Source organism: Oncorhynchus gorbuscha, linkage group LG18 (assembly GCF_021184085.1).
Source record: "Oncorhynchus gorbuscha isolate QuinsamMale2020 ecotype Even-year linkage group LG18, OgorEven_v1.0, whole genome shotgun sequence".
Taxonomy (NCBI): Eukaryota; Metazoa; Chordata; class Actinopteri; order Salmoniformes; family Salmonidae; genus Oncorhynchus; species Oncorhynchus gorbuscha.
This window is the reverse complement of record NC_060190.1, coordinates 26,605,116-26,632,321: the sequence shown is the minus strand read 5'-3', so window position 1 is coordinate 26,632,321 and position 27,206 is coordinate 26,605,116. Positions and strand designations below refer to the sequence as shown.

At 41.3% G+C, this 27,206-nt stretch overlaps 1 protein-coding gene across 1 annotated transcript in view; it reads left to right on the top strand.

Annotated features, from left to right (window-relative positions):
* The first annotated feature begins 4,456 nt into the window (after positions 1 to 4,456).
* LOC124004253 (integrin alpha-5-like) overlaps positions 4,457 to 27,206 on the top strand; it is a 55,739-nt gene continuing 32,989 nt past the window's right edge. The window contains exons 1-2 of the mRNA XM_046313036.1: positions 4,457 to 4,810; positions 24,300 to 24,430. Coding sequence (XP_046168992.1) covers positions 4,602 to 4,810; positions 24,300 to 24,430 — 340 coding nt within the window. The 5' untranslated portion in view covers positions 4,457 to 4,601. The remainder of the gene's footprint in view (positions 4,811 to 24,299; positions 24,431 to 27,206) is intronic.

Genomic DNA, 27,206 nt, shown 5'->3' with positions numbered 1-27,206 from the left:
TTCACTTATTTATTAAATTATTCACTCCCTGAATTTGCCCCCCGACTCTCAGCGCACATCGTTACAGTTAGTTGTCCTCTTGTGAAAAAGATTTGCATGATGTAATACCAAAAATGACCATTTATTAGGACTCTTTACAATATATTATATGTTATCGCTATGGTATTTTCAACAGATGTCAACACTACAGTTCTGCACTGATAGTAATTCAATTATATAGACAAAAAAATCACCAAATATTATCATTTCTCAGCTAAAGGACTCCACAATAAAGAGTCTCGAAGGTGGAGTGCCTACGCCAATGATGTATACAGGTATACACCCTGGGTTGTTGATAGTATATTTATTGGCCATTAAAAACCTCTTGGAACTACCCATCCCGGATCCGGAAGAATTGTCAGCAACTACACTAATTAGCATAGCGCAACGGTCAAATAATCTTACTATAAAATATTCATATTCATGAAATCACAAGTGAAATGTAGTGAAACACAGCTTAGCCTTTTGTTTAATCACCCTGTCGTCTCAGATTTGGAAATGATGCTTTACAGCGATAGCAAGACAAGCGCTTGTGTAAGATCATCGATAGCCTAGCATAGCATTATGTCCAGCTAGCAGCAGGAAGCTTGGTCACGGAAATCAGAAAAGCAATCAAATTAACCGTTTACCTTTGATGATCTTCGGATGTTTTCACTGACGAGACTCCCAGTTAGACAGCAAATGTTCCTTTTTTTCCATAAAGATTATTTTTATACCCAAATACCTCCGTTTGTTTGTCACATTATGTTCAGAAATCCACCGGAAATAGAGGTCACGACAACGCCAAAATAAAAATCCAAGTTGTATCCATAATATCGACAGAAACATGGCAAACGTTTTTTTTATAATCAATCCTCAAGGTGTTTTTCAAATATCTATTCGATAATATATCAACTGTGACAGTTGGCTTTGCAGTAGGACCGGGAGGAAAAATGGCTACCTCTCTCTTTTACGCAAGAATCACTCTGAGAGGCATCAGCTGGCCACTTACGCAATGTGTTCGTTTACGCTCATTCTTCAACATAAAGGCGTGAAACTACGTCTAAAGGCTGTAGACACCTTGGGGAAGACGTAGAAAAAGGAATCTGGTTGATATCCCTTTCAATGGGCAATAGGGATGCATAGAAAGACAGGGGTTTCAATAAGGGTCACTTCCTGATTGGATTTTTCTCAGGATTTCGCCTGCAATATCAGTTCTGTTAAACTCACAGACAATATTTTTACAGTTTTGGAATGCTATTCCAACAGTCTTGAAGGAGTTACCACGTATGCTTAGCACTTGTTGGCTGCTGTTCCTTCACTCTATGGTCCAACTCATCCCAAACCATCTCAATTGGGTTGAGGTTGGGTGATTGTGTAGACCAGGTCATCTGATGCAGCACTCCATCACCCTCCTTCTTGGTCAAATAGCCCCTGCACAGCCTGGCGGTGTGTTGGGTCATAGTCTTGTTGAAAAAAAAATTATAGTCCCACCAAGCGCAAACCAGATGGGAGGGTGTATTTTTGCAGAATGCTGTGGTAGCCATGCTGGTTAAAGTGTTTCTTTCTAAATTGTTTCTCTTTGCTTATTCTCTTTGCTTATTTGAGCTGTTCTTGCCATAATATGGACTTGGTCTTTTACCAAATAGGGCTATCTTCTATATACCAACCCTACCTTGTCACAACACAACTGATTGGCTCAAACGCATTAAGGAAAGAAATTCCACAAATTAATTTTTAACAAGGCTCCTTTGAAGAAGCCTTTTTAACAAGGCTATTTTGTCGTCTGCCACGACAAAATGCTTTTCACCAGTGTATTTAATTAATGCATATCCCCGTCAGTGCATGATGCAATTGTCTATCGGACCTGCACCAGATGATTACCGCCAACCCGCACTGTATGGTGCCCAACGACAACCACACCCTGGGGGATCCAGATTACCCTCTACAACCATGGCTGCTGGCTCCCTTAAAAACAACAGCCATCTATCATAAGTTCCAAAAAGCTTCAACAACTCACTCTGCAGCACAAAGTGCACAATGGAGAGGTCCTTCGCCCCCCACCTGAAGGGAAGGTTCAGGCGCCTGAAGCACCTTGATATGAACTGCATTGACCTGATCCCACGCTGCATACTCACATGTTGTTTGCTACACGACATTTGCCTCTACAATGATGATACCATTGATGGTGTGCTCCTGGGCATGCTACACTGTGAACAGGAAGGAGAGCAGGATGTAATATAATATATATAATAATATAATAATAATATAATAATAATATAATATATAATATATATGCCATAATATATATAATAATATATGCCATTTAGCAGACGCTTTTATCCAAAGCGACTTACAGTCATGTGTGCATACATTCTACGTATGGGTGGTCCCGGGGATTGAACCCACTACCCTGGCGTTACAAGCGCCATGCTCTACCAACTGAGCTACAGAAGGACCACCTCTAACCCTGGCAATATGATGTCAATGATGAAGAGAGGGTGATGTCTGTTGCATCGTAGAAGCGGAACTACATTCCTGTCCTGTTGTCTCATGGGCTGTAAGGCTAAAACCTAAACCCACCCCAAGCCCCTGGACCAGAGTTGGGCACCCCAACTCAAGATGTGTATAAGCGATGGAGCCAGCATTTATTATTCCACTGCTGCTCTCTCTCTCTGCCCCCCCCCCATCTCTCTCTTTATGCCCACATTACATAGTTCACAGTTGAACAAACAAAAACAGAAAACAATGTTAAATAGTTTTTCTTGAATAATTAAAGTCAATACATTTAATTTACTACAAATAATGAACTTGTAAATAATTATTTTGATATGCCTATATCAAACCTAAACCTGTTCTGATGTGACTATATTTATTTGATATAGAATGAGTAAATAACATTGTTTAATTCTTTTAAATAAATTTAATTTCAGGTTCTTAATTTTTGCCACTTCACTTGATCCATTACATTTGGCAATATGTTGAATTATAACTTCAAATGTATCAATATACTGTAGCAACACATCTTGCAGTTACACACACTGCCATTTTGAAATTGGATAGAAGGATCGAACTCTTGCAGATGCTTGGATCAACCCTCATCTTTGGCCAGAGCGTCCAGTGAGCGTTCAATGTGAATGAACAGACAATCTGACAACGCTCTGAATTTATGAACGAGTGCTCTCTGGAACTCGAGAGTGAATTTACGAACGCACCCATAGAAATAGAATGAATAGAACGGGGTTGGAAGCTCTAACCCTGGCAATATGACTTGTAAACTCATGGCCCTGGGTACCCTCATAATGGCTGCCTGGTATAGTTATGCAATCATTTCCATGGTAATTTGGAATTTTCTATCAACTGATGCTGAATTGACATGGTAATAGAATGTTCATTCAAATTATGCTAACTGGTGTGGCTCATGCAATGGAATGTATTTTTTGTAATGTCAGTTGAGTTGATTTAACAAATCACAGCATAGAATGAAGGGTACACTTCCTGCATTTAGGGCGCACACTTGACGATCTGGCTGAGGAGTATGGTTGGTCTGAGAACGTTCTGACCTCATAATGGCAGTCAAGCACCTAAGCTAACTGGCTAACGTTCGCTAGATAGGTACTTCCAGACAAAAATGAGAGAACCTCACTGTGACCATTTTACTCGCCCAAGAAGAGCTGGTAAGGCTGTTTTCATGTTATCCAGAGCATTGGTGACTGTAACTGTGATGCTGGCAACAATTTAACTACGTTTATTTGCTGACATTTACTGGCACCGGCCGTATTCAATGGGTGTTGAGCATTTATAAATTCATCGTTATTCTGCGCTCTGGCACACTCAGATGACATGTTCCGAAATCAGATTAGATAGCCAGAGTGGATTTATGAACACACCCCTAGGGATGGGTACAGTCGAAATGGCTGCCAGTCCACTCATTATGCCACCATTGACTTGAATGGGGACACAGGTTCTATTAATTATATTCCTGTGTTCATCTCTGCTGCCCCACCATTCCCCACCCCTTATCTTTAAATGAAGTGCACTGTTGAAAATGCGAAATTTTAACAATCTATGCTTAGCTTTTTTTCATCGACTTTGAGGGGCCTACATCTCATAGAATACACACACACACACACACACACACACACACACACACACACACACACACACACACACACACACACACACACACACACACACACACACACACACACACACACACACACACACACACACACACACACACACACACACACACACACACACACACACACACACACACACACACACACACACACACACACACACACACACACACCAAAACAGGCAATGAGTGCTCCCACATCCCATGTTTAATATCCAAAGCTCCACCCCGAAATGTATCTCCCTCCCCGAGTCTAAATCAAGTATCCTATGAGAGCGAGAAGCAGAGTGTAACTGGGTCCTATTCAATTCACAATGAATTAAAGGTCTCTGCTGGAATATGCATTAGCAAACATATTAAGCAGGCGAATGATGAGTTTCACACCTCGCAACATATTAAACAGTATCTAGCGATTCGATGAAAGAAAAGACGCACAAAAGAAATGGGCACTGGACGGCAATTTGCAACAATTTCAGTAAACTCAACCCCGCGAAATCCAGGTTATTGCGCCCTGTTCGTTGTACTTACGTTGGTTTTCATCCAGCAGTGCGCAACGTTTAACTTGGAAACGGAAAACCGCGTCGTCTACACTGGACCTAAGGACAGTTTTTTCGGTTATTCGGTGGATGTTTTCTACCATAATTCGTCTAGGTGAGTGCTTATTTATTTTACCTCTCGGTTAGCTTTGCTTTCTTTATATTGTTCTAGGCAACTGTTTGGCACAAGAATACACCATTTCATTCACTTAAAAAGTTATGATTTGAATGATTCCATATAGGCTATTTTGATATGGTTGTTATTCACAGTCTAATATCACAGTTTAGGCCTAAACTACATTACCATGTTATATAGCTGGCTATTTTGATATGGTTGTTATTCACAGTCTAATATCACAGTTTAGGCCTAAACTACATTACCATGTTATATAGCTGCCTAACAAGCCTACACATACGATTTGAATAACGGTTTGTAGGCTACATAGAGGCAAAGGGAACACGTTTTTGACGAGCCCACCGCCACAGCTCCTGCCCCCTTCTTCCCTACAATACCACACCGCTTTTGGGGGGAATTATTCCCTATTTCCTCTCATGGTGTGATATTATCTAAAGTTTTCGCTCAGGGGTATTCAATCAGGGATCCACTAAAAATATATATAAAGCTGGGAAATATATATGTTTTATATCAAATGTTGTATGAATACAGCTAGCAACAAACAGTATAGACGGATTGTGAATTACATACCTACAGTATAAAAGAGGAGAATATCTTCTTTCAAATGATGTCAACTTTATTTATCAGCTAAATATATTGAGCAAATTACACTCACTGGAATATCTGACATAGGCTTTGTAAAAGCACCCGCAAATAGGCTACCTACCAGTCAGGCAAGTGCCGCTGGCTGCAGGGAAGCTATCTTGACTCGGACACCAACATATAGCTAACACATAACACATTTTTGGCAACACATAGCGAAGCTTTTTTTTAACCAGCTTAATGCCTCGAAAACACCTACAGTGTTTTGCGCAAAATGGTACGCAGCATCATCTGGACATGGGTGGAACAAAAGTTCAACATTCACCATCTGTCAAGCCTTCTACTTATATAATTTGATGCATATGTTCGATTTATCCCACACAGAAAGCTGCAAGGCAAACGCAACGTTCCATTGAAAATTTACATTTAAGTCATTTAGCAGACGCTCTTATCCAGAGCGACTTACAAATTGGTGCATTCACCTTATGACATCCAGTGGAACAACCACTTTACAATAGTGCATCTAAATATTTTAAGGGGGGGGGGGGTGAGAAGGATTACTTTATCCTATCCTAGGTATTCCTTAAAGAGGTGGGGTTTCAGGTGTCTCCGGAAGGTGGTGATTGACTCCGCTGTCCTGGCGTCGTGAGGGAGTTTGTTCCACCATTGGGGAGCCAGAGCAGCGAACAGTTTTGACTGGGCTGAGCGGGAACTGTACTTCCTCAGTGGTAGGGAGACGAGCAGGCCAGAGGTGGATGAACGCAGTGCCCTTATTTGGGTGTAGGGCCTGATCAGAGCCTGGAGGTACTGAGGTGCCGTTCCCCTCACAGCTCCGTAGGCAAGCACCATGATCTTGTAGCGGATGCGAGCTTCAACTGGAAGCCAGTGGAGAGAGCGGAGGAGCGGGGTGACGTGAGAGAACTTGGGAAGGTTGAACACTAGACGGGCTGCGGCGTTCTGGATGAGTTGTAGGGGTGTGAATGAATGTGCTTGGTTGTTTTTATAAACTAGGGTTCCAGTGAGCATTTATTGTAGTGGACAACTGTTTCGAGCTGTTACAAAGTCATTCATAATACTAATTTTAAAAAAAGAATGTGAATACATTAAGATATAAAGGGGGAACATGGACACATTCACTATAATTCACGAGGTGAATCAAACCTATGTTTAAACCCTTTCTCATGCCTTGGCAAAAATCGTTTTACATAAAACACTCACCTTTCTTTCCTTACATGTATGATCATGTTGTTTGTTATATCATATACTAAGTATTTAACAATTTAATCAGACATTGACCTTGATCTTGTGAAATGTGTGTGTGGCGATCTCGGAAGTGTACTGTAACCTCATAACATTTCATGTCTCCCTATGTTAAGGTGCAAAAACCGTTTTCATGGGCACACATCCAAAATAATGTATGTGTTTTCAAAATCCAGTACTTCAAGCAGAAAGAGTAACTTTAATATTATTAATGAAACAAAAATCGATACTGTCATTAACATAATTATTCAATAATTACGCATAATAGTTGTTTGATGTCTAGCTGTTTAGTTGCATGGAGACATTATCGCACAACAGCTGATTCAGGAAATGATTTTCTGAATGACAGTCAAGTGATGAAGACCTTGTGTGATACTGCACACGATTTAACAACAGCCAAAGTGTGGGAATTCATGTTGACTTTGAGGATTAACAGATTGTTTTCCAAGTTAAAACGGAGCAATCAGGAACGTGGAACGCCTGGTCAAGTACACATCCAACACTTCCTCTCATTTCAAAGTAGTTCACTCTTCAAACTTCATTCTATGAATCTATAATCTATTAACTCATTGATTAATAGTTGCTCATACTGTGCCACAGTGCCAAGATAAGGTAAGATTTATCCATTTCTGCATTATATTTAGTGTGTATTAGACATATTCATGAACTGCTGTTACTGTAAATGGTTAGCAGACTGATATTAGGGTTGGGCAGTATCATATCATCATACTGTCCTTCTCTATCCCGGGATTTACAGTATTACTGGTTTAGTACACAAGGTGGCACCAAAAAAAGCCTATTGGGCATCTATAATACAGAATGCTTACAAATTAGTAAAAGTAATAGCGAGTTTCCATGGAGGCTGCTAAGTAAATATGCTAACAAGCTTAAATGAACATAAACGAATTGCAGACAGGCAATTCAGCTCATAAAGATATATATATATACTGTATATATATATATATATATATACAGTGGGGAGAACAAGTATTTGATACACTGCCGATTTTGCAGGTTTTCCTACTTACAAAGCATGTAGAGGTCTGTAATTGTTATCATATGTACACTTCAACTGTCAGAGACGGAATCTAAAACAAAAATCCAGAAAATCACATTGTATGATTTTTAAGTAATTAATTTGCATTTTATTGCATGCCATAAGTGTTTGATCACCTACCAACAAGTAAGAATTCCGTCTCTCACAGACCTGTTAGTTTTTCTTTAAGAAACCCTCCTTGTTCTCCACTCATTACCTGTATTAACTGCACCTGTTTGAACTCGTTACCTGTATAAAAGACACCTGTCCACACACTCAATCAAACAGACTCCAACCTCTCCACAATAGTCAAGACCAGAGAGCTATTTAAGGACATCAGGGATACAATTGTAGACCTGCACAAGGCTGGGATGGGCTACAGGACAATAGGCAAGCAGCTTGGTGAGAAGGCAACAACTGTTGGCGCAATTATTAGAAAATGGAAGAAGTTCAAGATGACGGTTAATCACCCTTGGTCTGGGGCTCCATGCAAGATCTCACCTTGTGGGGCATCAATGATCATGAGGAAGGTGAGGGATCAGCCCAGAACTACACGGTAGGACCTGGTCAATGACCTGAAGAGAGCTGGGACCACAGTCTCAAAGAAAACCATTAGTAACACACTATGCCGTCATGGATTAAAATCTTGCAGCGCACGCAAGGTCCCCCTGCTCAAGCCAGCGCATGTCCAGGCCCGTCTGAAGTCTGCCAATGACCATCTGGATGATCCAGAGGAGGAATGGGAGAAGGTCATGTGGTCTGGTGAGACAAAAATAGACCATTTTGGTCTAAACTCCACTCGCCATGTTTGGAGGAAGAAGAAGGATGAGTACAACCCCAAGAACACCATCCCAACCGTGAAGCATGGAGGTGGAAACATCATTCTTTGGGGATGCTTTCTGCAAAGGGGACAGGACGACTGCACCGTATTGAGGGGAGGATGGATGGGGACATGTATCGCAAGATCTTGGCCAACACCCTCCTTCCCTCAGTAATAGCATTGAAGATGGGTCATGGCTGGGTCTTCCAGCATGACAACGACCCAAAACACACAGCCAGGGCAACTAAAGAGTGGCTCTGTAAGAAGCATTTCAAGGTCCTGGAGCCTAGTCAGTCTCCAGACCTGAACCCAATATAAAATCTTTGGAGGGAGCTGAAAGTCCGTATTGCCCAGCGACAGCCCTGTAACCTGAAGGATCTGGAGAAGGTCTGTATGGAGGAGTGGGCCAAAATCCCTGCTACAGTGTGTGCAAACCTGGTCAAGAACTACAGGAAACGTATGATCTCTGTAATTGCAAACAAAGGTTTCTGTACCAAATATTAAGTTCTGCTATTCTGATGTATCAAATACTTATGTCATGCAATTAAATGCAAATTAATTACTTAAAAATCATACAATGTGATTTTCTGGATTTTTGTTTTAGATTCTGTCTCTCACAGTTGAAGTGTACCTATGATAAAAAATGACAGACCTCTACATGTTTTGTGAGTAGGAAAACCTGCAAAATCGGCAGTGTATCAAATACTTGTTCTTCCCACTGTATATACTGTATATATATATATATATATATATATATATATATATATATATATATATATATATATGACTCCACACAGGTCTGTGTGGAGTCTGGACTCGCTAGGGCAATGGGCCTGCCTGCTCTGATTGGAGAGGGGGAGAAGCTAACAAGCAGAGAATGGAGAAAATGTATTACTAATTTATTTAACTTATTCATTTAGCCACTTACTTATTACATAGCAAGTTATACTTAGGGGTATTACTAGAATTCAGTGTTTCTCACTCAGGAAAAAAATATAAAACACTTAAGAAATATCTTGCTGCATTTTGCAAACGCAGATCTGAAATTATTCTTATTGTAATTTCTGCTCGGTATCAGACTAATTTTGTGCTTCAGTTGCACTTCTAAACTCCGATGAGAATTCACAAACAGGCATTCTATCAGCAGACAACGCTCTGACTGATGTGTAGCTACTTTTCTCTGTAACTTTTCTGTAGCCATCCTATTTATCCTGTAAAATGCATGATTACCTTTAAGCAAAACATTTGAAATTGTAGGTGGTAACACTTTTTCTATGATAGGCCTAAACATTAGAAATACGAAGGCCATCCATCATTTTTGCAAAAAAAATATTTGCTTTTTCATTTTAAACTCATCTACTTGTGTGGCTGCCAGCAAAAATAGTGTTGCACTGATGAAAATGAAGCCAATGTATTTTCTGTGAAGAAAAACTATAGTTGCACGTCCCTGATCACTATTGAAGCAAAAAAAACATTCAATATATCAGACTTTCAATATATCAGCTGGACACAGCTGGACCGTTTTCTCCCATTGTGCTATTTACAAACAAACACATGACTGGCTCAACTGTTCTGGGGTAACTACATAGGTTTCATAATGTAAAATAATGTGACAGGTGAAATAAGAACGCAATCTGCTTTATCTCCTAACGCATTGCATAATTTGACAGCAGGTATTTACTTTAAAAAATAGCTACACATTTTTAAATGTAAAGGTAAACTTCAAAGATATAGTTTCAACGTTATTGATGGTATTGAAATATACGCCGGTGTACGGTATATAATATATATCGCCCAAGCCTAACTTATATATCCTACATTCCTAGCTAACCATTGGTCATCTTATTCCATTACGCTATTCAGCCCCAAAAAAATCAGTATCTATTGCTAGACTAGAGATATGCCCTAGCTGCAGTTTGCAGTTGCACATTTAACTGTTTGGATTGAAACAAGGATGTGTGGTTTCAATGGTTTACCGATTATAATGATTTCGTTATTGGTTATTATTGTCAATGATTTTGTTGACAGAACCCAGATATATTATATTATTGTATTAAATTCTTATATCAATTTTTTTTTAAATATAGAAATCCTGTTGTTTATATTTTTTATGTTTAACACGATTGACAAGTTGACTAAAGCACAGACAGACTTGGCTACTAGGCATAACAAAGAAAGATGCAGTGTCTATGTTTCATGTGACAATTTGAATGACATGTAGATGTTTTGTTTTGCTTGGAGTTATGGTCTCATTGTGCCTATCTGGACTTTTATTCCTGTAACTACACATTTGAAACTGAAAGAAAATCATATTTAAATGTATATCAAATCATTTAGAAATGTTGACCCTGATGTCACACATTGCTATGACGCTGTAGGTGTGATCGAGACGTAACAGCTGTTCTTAGTGAAAATGTGTTTGGAGTTTCCTTTCTAGCTAATAGGCTATGATGATGTAGAGATGTCAAAATAATGTAAAACTCTCAACCAAAACGATTAATTTTAAAATGTTGTTTACTTCTCCTTACCATTATCATCCACCTGATGATACTTTTTAAAATTCTGCCAATGGTGGTTTCTGGGTCACCAGTTTGCCTGGGAAGGGGTCCCTAGGCAAGAAAATGTTGAAGAAACTTGTTTTTGCTTGTAATATACCTTTCATACACAGACCAAAATCCCACAAATTTACCATGCCTGCTTCTTTTTGCCTGTTTTTTGGTGTATCTGATAGGGGAAAGGGGTAAAACACATTGCAAATTAAAATCCACCAAAGACCTAATCATGATTCCTGTAAATTCAATAACACTTCCATTGTTTAACACCTGCCTAATTTAAAATGCAAACAGCCCCCATGGTTAAAAAAAAACCTGATATGTATAAAAGGGTATACCTGCAAGAAAGTGGTATTTTATTTTTTCTTTATTTAAACTAGGCAATTAAGAACAAATTGTTATTTACAATGATGGCCTACCCTGGCCAAACCCTAACACGGACGACTCTTGACCAATTTTGCGCCGCCCTATGGGACTCCAAATCAAGGCCAGTTGGGATACAGCCTGGAATCGAACTAGGGTCTGTAGTGACGCCTCTAGCACGGAGATGCAGTGCCTTAGACCGCTGCACCACTCGGTAAATAAGGGGCTGTTTGAATCAGGGTCATATAAACATTGCCATACATTTTTTTACAGGTAATATATCACATTTTCTGTCCGGAATTGGTATAACTCAGCTAAGAAGGCCATTTGCCAGATGTTCACTTTCTTCAGCAAAGCCTCTGATCAGTAACTAGGCTTGTACCAGATTGAGCATTTGTCATTATTCAGCTATTATTTTGTGATATATTACACACTTACATATTCAGCATTTTGTGGGAGTTGGATCATATATATTAAGGGGAAATTCAAATCCTTGGGTGAATAGGGATGTCATTGACTTTGATAAATACAAGAAGGACCCCCTCCCTGCTGTTTTACTAATTGGTGAGTGAGATTAAATAAGATTCAAACATGTAGCTAGACCTACTTAGACGACGCCCACAGCAGGTAACACCACTTTTCACCTTTCACTAAAAGACAAATCTTAGCATTCACAGCTGAAATTAAGTAACACAATTAGGCCTGTTCTACCAACTGAAATGCGTTTTTGCCTTGAGTACCATCAAATTAGGTACTCAAGAGTTGCATTCTTTTTGTCCAACTAATGTTATAGGAATGTAGTGGTACCACACCCTTCATGGATGAAATCAACAACTGAACTTGTGTAATGTGATCGCACTTCATACAGTACATCACATGTACACAAATGACGCAGTGCATTGTAGGCCTGCTATTGTCATAATCACTTTGACAAGTGCGCGTCGCTACTGCGCCACCCCTACCCCATCCCGATCCTTTTAGGAAAAATGCATTAAACTTCAAGTTCACTTGTTTATAATCAATTCTGTCATATTTACGGATTCATTGATATAAAATGCTCTAGCCTACAGTAGAAGGAAAAATGTCATGAAACTTTAACACCATTCCCCTAAAACCTCACATTTTTCCAGGCCTATGCTGAAAAAAATAAAATGTTCGAATGAATAGGCTTTTCGGCAATGTGGCAAAAGCGTATCCTACATTTTAGGATGGACACACACACAGCCTATTTAGAACGACTATTGTCATCAACAGCATCATGGCAGCTGTGTTATGCAGGTGAATGAGGACCCAAAAGCGACTTGGCGAAAACAGAGTTTTTAATCCAGTAAGAAACTTTACAAAACAAAAAGCATAATACTACTCGTAAAGACGAGAACAGACTGGAGACTTGATCGAGAACTGCAGGTTGCCTCGGGAAGGCACTTGAACCTAGCAGACTCAGACACCTGCTCACCACGCAGCATCTGAGGGAAACACGACACGACAGGGCAAAACATAGACACAGCACGGTGAATTATAGATAAGGATCCGACGGGGCAGGAACGGAAAACAAGGAGAGAAATAGGGACTCTAATCAGGGAAAAGGATCGGGAACAGGTGTGGGAAGACTAAATGATTGATTAGGGGGAATAGGAACAGCTGGGAGCAGGAACGGAACGATAGAGAGAAGAGAGAGCGAGAGAGTGAGAGAGGGAGGGGGAGAGAGAGGGATAGAAAGAGGGAAAGAACCTAATAAGACCAGCAGAGGGGAAACGAATAGAAGGGGAAGCACAGGGACAAGACATGATAATTAATGACAAAACATGACAAGCTGAAGACAAAAGGGCATGGGCCGTAAAGGCAGTGGTGGGCCGTCAGGGCCAGCAAGGCCTTCTCTGCTGGCCTAAACATCATCAGAATATAATTTAAAAAATTAGGGCAACGAAGCTGCACAATGAAAATGTATTGTACTCTTCCCCTGCAATTCTCTGAATAAAAATTTCAATTTCAAGGTGATGCAACGCCTGGTTATACTGTGTTTCTGTCTAAATGTATAGTGTCTAGAGCCATGGCATCATAATGATGGTAATAAGAGGTGGATTAATTTGGGTGGGACTGTGTAGGACTTCACTGAAGGCCCAGGCCCCAGAACCACGGCACGCTACTACATAAAGGCATCTATTATAGTGAACTTCAACTCCTTTTTCTTTTAAATTACCAGTAGGAGACCATCAACAGAGAGAAACTCCAACGGTTTTGACTGAACTGAAATATCATCTTGCCCTATTACTCAGGAAGTAAGCACAGCCCTTGCACATGTACTGTAGGTTCATCTCATGGTAGGAATTGAGCCTGGGGAAGAGGTTATACGGAGGTAGCTTGGTCAAATAGTGAGAGATGACGCTCCCTAGACCTAGGTTTTGAACAACTACAGTGTCATACTATGGTTGAACTAATCATGAGAAAAAGGCATCAAGTTAGTCATGTAGGCCTAGTTCACAATGGGAACACGAGATTTAGCTGTGACATTATCATTAGGCCTATCATGTAAGTCAGGGGTTTGGTCACTTGTTGCAAATGCTCATTTCACTAATTGTCAAGGACAACCCATTTACTCAAATCTGAGGGTCACCATATGGGCAGAGCCAATATTGGCATAGGGGCTGAGCTGAGTGATGTTTAAACAAATAGAGGCCTATATCAACTCCGGCTGCCACAGCGCCCTTTCTACCATCCTCTGAGGCAGAACTGGATTTATGCCATTGACTTAAATGTACACGTTGTCTGACACCAGCAGGAAGGAAATTGCTTAAGTCTCCCTCTGTTTGCTTAGTTAAGCATTTGGGGGTGTTGAGAATGTGTGTTGTGGAGCCATTATGAAAATATTGATTCAGTCGCCTTGTAGGAGTTGGCTCTTTTTCCCCCCCATGAAGCATTTTTTAAATCTGGTTGTAACGGAGACACTGAGAGTTGAGAAGCAGGTGAAACGTTTAATAAAACATGGAACGAGACAACAGTAGCATCTACACATAAACAATACTGACTGGGGAAAGAACTTAAGGGTGTGCCAGATATAGGGGAGGTAATGGAGTCCAGGTGTGTCTCATGATCACTTGCAGGTGTGTGTAAGGATTAATGCCAGGTGTGAGTAATGATGAATCCTGGTCCGGGAGGGGAAGGTGGAAATCAAGGATGATGTTGGGATCCAGAATGTCCTCCACCGGAACCCAACGCCGCTCCTCTGGGTTCATACCCCTCCCAGTCCACTAGGTACTGGAGCCCCATGATGTCGGGAGTCTAGTAGAGATCTGACGGAATAGGCTATACCCCATCGATGTCTGGAGGGGGGGGGGGGGGGGACAGTGTCATGAGGGACAGCATCAGCTAGGGGACCAGGAACCACCGGCCTGAGAAGGGAGACATGAAAAGGTGAGACACCTATACGTCACCTCGCTGAGGGGGGGGGGGGGGGGGGGTGTCACTCCACACAAGTGAGCGTCACTCCACACTTCTCCACACTTCTGCGCAAGTGAGCGTCACTCCACACTTCTGCGCGCCTGAACCACTCAACCACTCCCTCTGCTCTTGTGGATCCCAGATTAAGAAGTGCCTGACACCATTGGAGCCCTCATTGACCCAATACAGACAGAGCCCTGGCTGTCTCCATCACTCCGCAGGGAGGCGTGTGTTCAGGCTCTGATCCAGAGTGTTCACTGAGTGAGGGAGAGAAGCGATGAGAGTACCGGTGCTTCCGAAGTAGGTTATCCAGATGGATGGCCATCACAATGAGTGCGTCCAAGGAGAAGTTGTCGTCACGACAGGCCAGTTCCGTCTGGACTTCCTTGTGCAGACCGCTTCTGAAAAGCATAGAAAGTGCCGGTTCGTTCCATCCCTGAATGCTGCTACTGTCCGGAAGGTGAGGGCATACTCAGAAGCCGTCTGGTCCCCCTGCCGTAATTGGAGTAGGCACTCACCCCCCTCTCTGCCCTCCGGCGGATGATCAAAGATGCATTTGAACAGAGCCATGAACCCCTCATATGAGTCTAGCTCTTCCTCTCTCCCATTCCAACACCCACCCAGTCAGCAGAGAAATAACCGTGGCAACCTTGGACCTCTCGGTGGTGGGGGCTCCCATCTGGTGCGTAAAGTAGAGGGAGCACTGAAGTAGGAAGCCACAGCATTTACATGGGGTGCCATCATATTTATTCGGGAGGGACAAACGGGTATCACTGACCTGAGCTAGTTGCTGAATGTGCTGTTGTGCTGGCTCAACTGGTTGTAGAATATCCTCCGCTAGTTGACGACAACTCCTCCCGGTATGTTCGAGACACTGCGAAGAACCTCTTCCATAACCGTCCCCAGTTGTGCCAGCTGGTCATGGTGTTGACGTAGAAGGTATCCCTGCTTGTCAACCGTCTGGGAGATATTCTGTTTTCCTGCTGCTTCCATTGTAACAGAGATGCTGAGAATCAAGAAGCATGTGAAATGTTTAGTAAAACAACAAACATGGAACGAGACAACATAACAGTAGTGTCAACACATAAACAAAGGAACAGTACTAACTGGGGAAAGAACCTAAGGGAGTGGCAGATATAGGGGAGGTAATAAGTGAGGTAATGAAGTCCCGGTGTGCCTCATGATGACGTGCAGGTGCACGTAATGATTGATGTCAGGTGTGCGTAATGATGGATCAAGGACCGGTGGTTAGTATACCGGCGACTCGAACACACGAGGGGATGAGCGGGAGTAGATGTGACACTGGTCAGGACTGGACAATGTTACTCTTTATGCTGAAATAAACAAAATAATTGAATACCTAGCAATTGTTGCTGTTTTGATTTCCCAAATGTTATCATATGCCTGTTGCAATTGTGTCTGTCTTGTTTGGGGTCATATAAGTCAAGTTGGGATAGGTGGAGCAGTTGCTGTCGTAGAGAGACAAATAGAGTGACACACTCGCCCGAAAATGTTCTGCTCAATTTCATGAATGCCACATATTAGATTGGATATCGCCTGTATGGCAAAACAGAGTTGGCTGTTTTTCAGCATACCACTGTTGTTTGTGTCTCGGCGACATCCACAGTGTAAGTCAATAAGCCTAGTTAAGATAGAAGGCCATTGTTTTGGTAAAGGGGGTGTCTGGCAATAATATGTAATGAGCAGTAGCTGTAGAATGGTTTTGGTGAATAAGTTATGTTAATGCAGTATTTCCCTTAGATTTTATTTTTTAAGGCTGGGCAACAACTGCAGTAACACCCTGAGATGACATCAGTTGAAGGGGAGGGAGTTAACCATTCCAATGTACCCGACCTGGGTTCAAATAGTAGTTGTTTTCTTTCAAATGGTTTAGTTGCACTTGCCTGGCGTCATGGAACCAATGGAATAAACTCAAAGGTGCGAGCCCCACAGATATAGCACTCCAGGCAAGCTCAACCAAAGTACTCAAAGTAACTCAAAGTACTTGAAAGAAAACCAATATTATTTGAATCGAGGTGGATAAAATTACTGTGTTGCTATATATTTGGCCAGTAGATTCAAGTTGGCTCATTCATGTGTCATTACTCTGATATTGTTACTCTAGCTCTGGTATGGTTTCCCTTTGCTTTATGTTTTCATATTCTTTTTAGTTGTATATCATTGACTTAAAGGGCACTTAGCAACTCAACACTTTGAGAAATCACAGGGGAGCTCGAGAGTGTATCTGAAAGAGAACGGTTCCCAAAAACTCAGTCCTCAAAAGAGTGAGAGACTGCATAGTGAATGGTTTATAGGAAAGTTAATCCTGCCGTGTAAATATTCCTCTTATGCTCGCCAGACATTTGGGGGCCCCTTGACTCGGAGGCTGTCTGATCTCTGTTAATGTCATCATTCATTGACATCTAAGGCTTTGCAATTCCCCTGTGCTTGGCTGTTTGTGTGGCTGCCTTGAAAGGGTAGACGGATTGTCTCTCTCGCTCTATCTTTCTCTCTTTCTATCTCTGCCCCCCCCCACACACACTGTTTTAGCTCAGTTAATTCTCAATCCCACTTTTTCCCATTTAACATTTTACATTCTCATTCTTAGGAAACTACAAGGCTCCACAATGCCTAAGATTCACTATATGTCTATGACTACCATCTTGCAAAGTCAGAAAAACCTGCTAACTCCCAAACAGACATGCCTCCCACTGGACACAGACGTCAGTTCAACGACTGATTTTGATTCACATTTGGTTAGGTTGTCAACTAATCTGAAACGTGAAATCAACTAAAAATGTCACCATGTCATTGGATTTAGGTTGAAAGTTGAGACGAAACACCCTTACGTTGATTACTTTTTGCATATCCAACATGTTTTCCGTGTTGATTCAACGTCATCACATAGATTTGGGGGGGGGGGGGGGGGTTGAAATGACGTGGAAACACCTGTGATTCAAGCAGTTTTTGCCCAGTTAATTCTGTCTAGGTACACTTGATAGTACTGTCAGGCAGAATCAAATCTTGATTCAGTAGCTTATTACTCAGGCATGGGTAGATGGATCCAGGGATACCCTAGGAAAGCAAATACTTTTAAACCACAAATCCAAAACCCTCCACCCCAGCCACTCTTTAGGCCAATACCTCAATGGAATATGTGCCGTGTTTAGCTTCTTCGGTGGAATACTATCTGAACAACTAAATGTTTCATATGTCGTCTTTTTGATTGTGGAAAGATGTTTGAGCCCACTGGAAGTAGCCTGGACTAGAATGGGTTTCCTGTTACTTCAGTCTCACCACATTTTCAAAAATGCCCTTTTCACTGTATTCAGATTAGAACCTCTCACTTTAGGTTATTTGAAAATTAAATGATCTCCAAAATATTGCTATTTTTGAAACAAGCCATATAAAGTTGGTTGCAATTTCAGTTTAATCCACCAGAAAAGACAGAACAAACGATACAACAATATTGTGGTTAAACTCAAATGTACTAATTGATAAAAAACACATCATTTTTCAATAACATCAGAAAATGTATAATCTTTGTAAATTATATCATAAATAAGACTGTTGGAGTTATGTCACACATGCAGCTAACAAAAATGTCTGGAAATGTCTGCTCTACCCAAAATTACAACAACTAATTGCAGCATTACCACAAAAATGAAAGAGACAAGTGGAAGGGGGAGAAAGTAAGGAACTTGTCTGTCGGCCCTGCATTAAAGACCTAAATTGGTGAAAGAAAATTGTAATAAATATAAAAGTATACCAGTTTCCTCTATGACAGTGGTTCCCAAACTTTTTATAGTCCCGTACCCCTTCAAACATTCAACCTCCAGTTGCGTACCCCCTCTAGCACCAGGGTCAGCGCACTCTCAAATGTTGTTCTTTGCCATCATTGTAAGCCTGCCACACACACACTTTACGATACATTTATTAAAAATAAGAATGAGTGTGAGTTTTTGTCATAACCCGGCTCGTGGTAAGTGACTAAGAGCTCTTATAGGACCAGAGCACAAATAATAATATAATAATAATCAATCATTTTGCTCTTTATTTATCCATCTTACATATGAAACCTTATTTGTTAATCGAAAATTGTGAATAACTCACCACAGGTTAATGAGAAGGGTGGTGCTTGAAAGGATGTACATAACTCTGCAATGTTGGGTTGGATTGGAGAGAGTCTCAAGTCTTAAATCATTTTCCACACACTGTCAGTGCCTGTATTTATTTGTCATACTAGTGAGGGCCGAGAATCCACTCACATGATACTCTGAGCGCAGCCAAATCCAGAAATCTGGCAGTGGCTTCTGATTATATTCAAATATCACAGAACCGCTTGTTGCAAAGGCTCTCTTGTTCAGATATCAGTAAGTGGACTGGAGGCAGGGCATGAAGCAGATAACGAATCCAGTTGTTTGTGTCATCCGTTTTGGGAAAGTACCTGCGTAATTGCGCACCCAACTCACTCAGGTGCATCGCTACATCACATCTGACATTGTCCGTAAGCTTGAGTTCATTTGAACACAAAATAAATCACACAATGATGGAAAGACCTGTGTGTTGTTCTTGTTAATGCAAAAAGAGAAGAGCTCCAACTTCTTAATCATAGCCTCAATTTTGTCCCCCACATTGAATACAGTTGCGGAGAGTCCCTGTAATCCTAGATTCAGATCATTCAGGCGAGAAAAAACATCACCCAGATAGGCCAGTTGTGTGAGAAACGCGTCATCATGCAAGTGGTCAGTCAAGAAAACTTTAAGCTCGTCTCTCAATTAAGAAAAACATGTAAATACTTTGTCCCTTGATAACCAGCGCACTTCTGTATGTTGTAAAAGCATTACACGGTCGCTGCCCATATCATTGCAAAGTGCAGAAAATACACGAGAGGGGCCTTGCTTTAACAACGTTAACCATTTTCACTGTAGTATCCAACACGTCTTTCAAGCTGTCAGGTATTCCCTTGGCAGCAAGAGCCTCTCGGTGGATGCTGCAGTGTACCCAAGTGTCGTCGGAAGCAACTGTTTGCACGCGCGTTACCCCTCCACTATGTCTCCCTGTCATGGCTTTTGCGCCATCAGGGGCAGAGCACAGCTACGTGCTCTCTCTAATGTGTTTGAGCCAATCAGTTGTGTTGTGACAAGGTTTTTTTTTTTCACCTTTATTTAACCAGGTTGGCTAGTTGAGGACAAGTTCTCATTTGCAACTGTGACCTGGCCAAGATAAAGCGTAGCAATTCGACACATATAACAACACAGAGTTACACATGGAATAAACTAAACATACAGTCAATAATACAGTAGAACAAAATAAAACAAAAAGTCTATATACAGTGAGTGCAAATGAGGTAAGTTAAGGAAATAAATAGGCCATGATGGAGAAGTAATTACAATATAGCAATTAAACACTGGAATGGTAGATCGGCAGAAGATGAATGTGCAGGTAGAGATACTGGGGTGCAAAGGAGCAAAATAAATAAATAAATAAATACCAGTATGGGGATGAGGTAGGTGGATAGATGGGCTGTTTGCAGATAGGCTAAGTACAGGTGCAGTGATCTGTAAACTGCTCTGACAGCTGGTGCTTAAAGCTAGTGAGGGAGATGTGAGTCTCCGGCTTCAGACATTTTTGCAATTCGTTCCAGGTAGGTAGGGTTGCTATACAGAAGATATCCCTATTTGGTAAAAGACAAAGTCCATATTATGGCAAGAACAGCTCAAATAAGCAAAGAGAAATGACAGTGCATCATTTCAAGAACTTTGAAAGTTTCTTCAAGTGCAGTCGCAAAAACCATCAAGCGCTATGAAGAAACTAGCTCTCATGAGGACACATCCACAAGATAGGAAGACCCAGAGTTACCTCTGCCACAAAGGAAAAGTTCATTAGAGTTTCCAGACTCAGAAAACAGCAATTAACTGCACCTCAGATTGCAGCCCAAATAAATGTTTCACAGAGTTCAAGTAACAGACATCTCAACATTAACTGTTCAGAGGAGACCGAATTAGGTCTTCATGGTCGAATTGCTGCAAAGAAACCACTACTAAAGGACAGCAATAAGAAAAAGAGACTTGCTTGGGCAAAATAACAGGAGCAATGGACATTAGACCTGTGTAAATCTGTCCTTTGGTCTGATGAGTCTAAATTTGAGCCAACCGCCTTGTCTTTATGAGACGCAGAGTAGGTGAACGGATGATCTCCGCATGTGTGGTTCCCACCATGAAGCATGGAGGTGGAGGTGTGACAGTGCTTTGCTGGTGACACTGTCTGTGATTTATTTACAATTCAAGGTACACTTGACCAGCATGGCTACCACGGCATTCTGCAGCGATACACCATCCCATCTGATTTGTGCTTGGTGGGACTATCATTTGATTTTCATCAGGACAATGACACAAAACCCACCTCCAGACTGTATAAGGGCTATTTGACCAAGAAGGAGAGTGATGAAGTGCTGCATCAGATGACCTGTCCTCCACAATCACCCTATCCCAACCAAGTTGAAAAGATTTGGGATGAGTTGGACCGCAGATCGAAGGAAAAGCAGCCAACAAGTGCTCAGCATATGTGGTAACTCCTTCAAGACTGTTGGAAAAGCATTCCTCATGAAGCTGGTTGAGAGAATGTCAAGAATGTGCAAAGTTATCAAGGCAAAGGGTGGCAACTTTGAAGAATCAAACATGTCAATTATATTTTGATTTGTTGAACACGTTTTTTGGTTACTACATAATTCCATATGTGTTATTTCATAGTTTATATGTCTTTACATTTATTATACAATGTAGAAAATAGTAAAAAATAAAGAAAAACCATTGATTGAGTATATGTGTCCAAACTTTTGACTGGTACTGTATATATTTACACAAAAATATATGGGGGATTGGAAATGATGCAGACAATTTCATTGATGGAATCTACAATCTATCTGCAATCTTAAAGCTATATTAAAGCTGATCTACCCCCCCCCCCGCCTCCAAAAAACGTGTTTCCTGTTTCTCCCACCTTCGCTCTCTCTTCTACCCCCTCACCCTTTTCCTCCCTCTATCAGTCCAGTAGAGTTGATGGAGATAAGAACAAGCCTTTGCTATGATCTGCCCTTTGTCCTTTATCTTTTCCCCAGATTCAGTACTGTCATCATCTGCTCTTTCAACAACTTCCCAAATGATAACCTTAGTTACGCAAGTCTATTTCCTGAAACGGATCTAATGGGGAACGTTAAGACAGATTGGTGATGATGATAATGATAGGGCACCTCTAAAATGAGAGTTGGGGGACCTCTAAAATGAGGGTGATGCTCACACTGCATAGAGAGGATCCTTGTATTCACAAATGGTCTCAGAGTAGAAGTGCTGATCTAAAAATCAGTTTTGCCTTTCAGATCATAATGCAAAATATAGGCGAGAACCAGATCCTAGATCAGCAATACCTCTTCAAAATGCTTTGTGAAAGGCTTACAACTGTATTTTGGGTGGGATGGGATCTCTGACCTATCTGAAGGTATTCAGACCCTTTCACTTTTTCCACATTTTTTTACGTTAACACCTTATTTTAAAATTGATTAAATAGTTTTTTCCCCCCTCATCAATCTACACACATTACCACATAATGACAGAGCAAAACAGTTTTTTAGAAATGTTTGCACATAAAAAAATAATAATAATGGAAATATCAAATTTACATAAGTATTCAGACCTTTTACTCAGTACTTTTTTGAAGCACCTTTGGCAGTGACTAAAGCATTGAGTCTTTTTGGGTATGACGCTAGAAGCTTGGCACACCTGTATTTGTGGAGTTTCTCCCATTCATCTCTGCAGATTCTCTCAAGCTCCGTCAGCTTGGATGGGGAGCGTCGCTGCACAGCTATTTTCAGGTCTCTCCAGAGATGTTCGATCAGGTTCAAGTCTGGGCTCTGGCTGTGCCACTCAAGGACATTCAGAGACTTGTCTCGAAGCCACTCTTGCGTTGTCTTGGCTGTGTGCTTAGGGTCGTTGTTGGAATGTGAACCTTCACCCTAGTCTGAGGTCCTGAGCAAGCTGAAGCAGGTTTTCATCAAGAATCTCTCTATACTCTACTCCATTTATCTTTCCCTCAATCCTGACTAGTCTCCCAGTCCCTGCCATTGAAAAACATCCCCACAGCATGATGCTGCCACCACCATGCTTCACCGTAAGGATGGTATTGGCCAGGTAATGAGCGGTGCCTGGTTTTCTCCAGACGTGACGCTTGGCATTCAGGCCAAAGAGTTCAATCTTGGTTTATCAGGACCAGAGAATATTTTTTGTCATGGTCTGAGAGTTGTTTAGGTGCCTTTTGGCAAACTCCCAAGTAGGCTGTCATGTGCCTTTTACTGAGGAGTGGCTTCCGTTTGGCCACTCTACCATAAAGGCCAGATTGGTGGAGTGTTACAGAGATGGTTGTCCTCTGGAAAGTTCTCCCATCTCCACAGAGGAACTCTGGAGCTCTGTCAGAGTGACCATCATGTTCTTGGTCACATCCCTGATCAAGGCCCTTCTCCCCCGATTGATCAGTTTGGCCAGGTGGCCAGCCCTAGGAAGTTCCAAACTTCCTCCATTTAAGAATGATGAAGGCCACTGGGTTCTTGCGACCTTCAATGCTTCAGAAATCTTTTGGTACCCTTTCCCAGATCTGTGCTTCGACATAATCCTGTCTCAGAGCTCCACGGACAATTCCTTGACCTCATGGCTTGGTTTTTGGTTCGACATGCACTGTCAACTGTGGGACCTTATACAGACAGGTGTGTGCCTATCCCAAATCATATCCAATCAAATGAATTACCACAGGTGGACTCTAAGTTGTGGAAACAACTCAAGGATGATCAATGGAAACAGGATGCACCTGAGCTCAATTTCAAGTCTCATAGCAAAGGTCTGAATACTTCATGTAAATAAGTTATTTCTGTTTTTTTGTTTTAATACATTTGCAAACACTTCAAAAAACCTGTTTTCGCTTTGTCATTTGGGTTATAGTTTGTAGATTGATGACAAAAAAAGTAATTGTATCAATTTTAGAATAAGGCTGTAACGTAACAAAATGTGAAAAAAAAGTGAAGGGGTCTGAATACCTTCTGAATGCACGGATCCATGAAGGGTGAGTAGCCAAATCATTAAAAAATAATTACTTGGGGCGGCAGGTAGCCTCGCGGTTAAGAGTGTTTGGCCAGTAACCAAAAGCTCATTGGTTTGAAACCCCAAGCCAATTTGGTGAATAATCTGCTGATGTGCCCTTGAGCAAGGCACTTAACCTTAATTGCTCCTGTAAGTTGCTCTGGATAATAGTGTCTGCTGTATGACTCAACTGTTTATGCTTCCTGTTCTCCCACTTGTTATTTTTGGATGCTGTATTTTTGCCCAGCTGTGCACTAATGTTGTGTTTTTGTGTTCTATTTTAACTTTATAGCGTCAGCATTCTGATTGGTGCTCCCAAAGCTAACACCAGCCAACCGAATGTCAACGAAGGTGGATCTGTGTACTTATGTCCCTGGAGCCAGGGCCAATCGAATTGCAGTGTCGTCCACTTTGACAATGAAGGTAAAATATCTGGCTGAATAACCTGGTGGAATTAGTAGTGAATGAGTAGCCCTACCGTAGTGCTAACGTGTCAACTATCCACTGTGGGATTCTCTCAGCTATTCCATCTCAGATCAAAGCCTTTGAGTAAATTAATTTGTTGATTATTTAACCTGTTTGAGGGGATGAGGAGAATTACTTTACCATTCATTAGAAAACTGGTTGTTTGGATCCTGGATGCTGATTGGACGAGCAGAATTCTGACACATCTATGCCTGCTAACAGTTCCATCTGAAAATGATCACTGCACCTCCATACGAATATCATGTTCTGTCATGCAGGTGATAGAGGACCCAAAAGCGACTTAACAGAAACAGAGTTTATTCAAATCCAAACAGGGAATAACAGAAATCCTCTAGTCTGTAGAGGGGAATAACAAGAGAAGCGGCCACAGACTGCAGGTCGCTTCGGGTAGGCGCAGGCCGTAGTAGACGGAGACACCTGCTCACACGCAGCATCTGATGAAGGCAAAAAACACGACAGGACAGGGCGAAACACAATCACAGCATGGTGAATACAAAACAAGGAACCGACGGGACAGGAACGGATCACAAAGGAATAAATAGGGACTCTAATCAGGGGAAAGGATCGGGAACAGGTGTGGGAAGACTAAATGATGATTAGGGGAATAGGAACAGCTGGGAGCAGGAACGGAACGATAGAGAGAAGAGAGAGCGAGAGAGTGAGAGAGGGAGGGGGAGAGAGAGGGATAGAAGGAGGGAAAGAACCAAATAAGACCAGCAGAGGGAAACGAATAGCATGGGGAGCACAGGGACAAGACATGATAATAAATGACAAACATGACATGTTCATGTTGCTGTCCGAATCATCGATTGTATTTATTTCAACTCGCACAATATTTACCCTTGCTTCCAGCCTAGCATTTAGTTTTGTACAGCGGGGGTTAATATAAGCCTCACTGTTTACAAGTCTGACTTCAGGGAACAATGTTTCACTTTTGAAATATAGCGATATGGCCAAATGGTCTGTAGCGACATGGCCAAAAGAACCAACAACCAGATTTTTGTCCCGACTATATTTTGGTGGAAGAATGAAATGGTATCAATTGACTTATCAAAATAATGTTCTAATGAAAATATGTAATTCATTGTTATTTTAATATGTTGGTAACAGTTTTATAAAAGTGATAAGGTGCGCGAGGCTCTGCTATCATTTCGGGCAGAACAACAGCATTTACCTGTGACTGTATTCATGATACAGCACTGCAACATTTATTTATTTGACCTTTATTTAACGAGGCAAGTCAGTTAAGAACAAATTCTTATTTTCAATGACGGCCTAGGAACAGTGGGTTAACTGCCTAGTTCAGGGGCACAATGACAGACTTTTTTACCTTGTCAGCTCAGGGATTCGATCTTGCAACCTTTCAGTTACTAGTCCAAAGCTCTAAGCACTAGGCTACCTGCCACCCCAGCATTGTGTTTCCTTGTACAAACATCTAATACAAACGACTAAGGAATTACCCGATTAACAATGTTAACGGCAGGTATCACAAAGGTTTCATACGTACATTTTTACAAAGAATGTATATCGCAAGGCTTTCATAACATACCTACAGTTAGTTGGATTGTATATACAGAAAAATGTGTCTTCAGCCATTAAAGAATAAGGCTTCTATTAGTGAGCTCACTGGCTATGATGACCCTGAGGTTATAGTGGCAAACCTCTCTGTCAGGCTTTGAGATTCTTCACCAACGGTGCTCTGTTTTTATTTAAACCATTCTTTGAAGTTTCTCCTCCTGTGCTTAGTAGTGAGTGAGCCCTGTCTCATCTTCCCCCTTTCCAAAGCCCCTAGTTTGAGGTAAAGTTTAGTTAAAGCTCTGTATCCACTACATCCAGTGTCTCCACAGGACTTTGGTTGATTTCCTGCCTGGCTGGATTGAAGCCCAGTATTGTAACTTTAATTAGGTCAAAGCAATGGGCCAGGGTTCCGGTCTAGAAACACTGTTACGACTGCTCTTAGAGTTTTGTTTTGGTACTGCAGTTTTTTATTTTATTTTATTTTATTTCACCTTTATTTAACCAGGTAGGCAAGTTCAGAACAAGTTCTCATTTACAATTGCGACCTGGCCAAGATTACATTTACATTTAAGTCATTTAGCAGACGCTCTTATCCAGAGCGACTTACAAATTGGTGCATTCACCTTATGGGTTAGGGTTAGGGTTAGGGTTAGGGTTAGGGTTAGGGTTAGGGTTAGGGTTAGGGTTAAGATAAAGCAAAGCAGTTCGACAGATACAACGACACAGAGTTACACATGGAGTAAAACAAACATACAGTCAATAATACAGTATAAACAAGTCTATATACAATGTGAGCAAATTAGGTGAGAAGGGAGGTAAAGGCAAAAAAGGCCATGGTGGCAAAGTAAATACAATATATATAATACAATAATACAAGTTTACTTCCAGCCCAGGAAGACAATTTCCATACACGACCACATAGAGAAATCAGATTTGAAAATGTCATAGTGCACGAAACATCCATTGAATTATTCAAATAATTGTTGCTGAGGCTCATTTTTTTCCCATCGCTCACAGCCCGAAGATATTAAAACGTTTTATTCACCCAATGTCTGCCGTGTTTTTGGATGACGTGATTCGTATAAACCGGATGCGACCCGGATATAAACGGTCCATGAATCAGCGAATGCAAACATGAGTAGATATCTTTGAGAACAACGGGCGGACATCTTGGACTCAGTCTCCAGCTGTTATT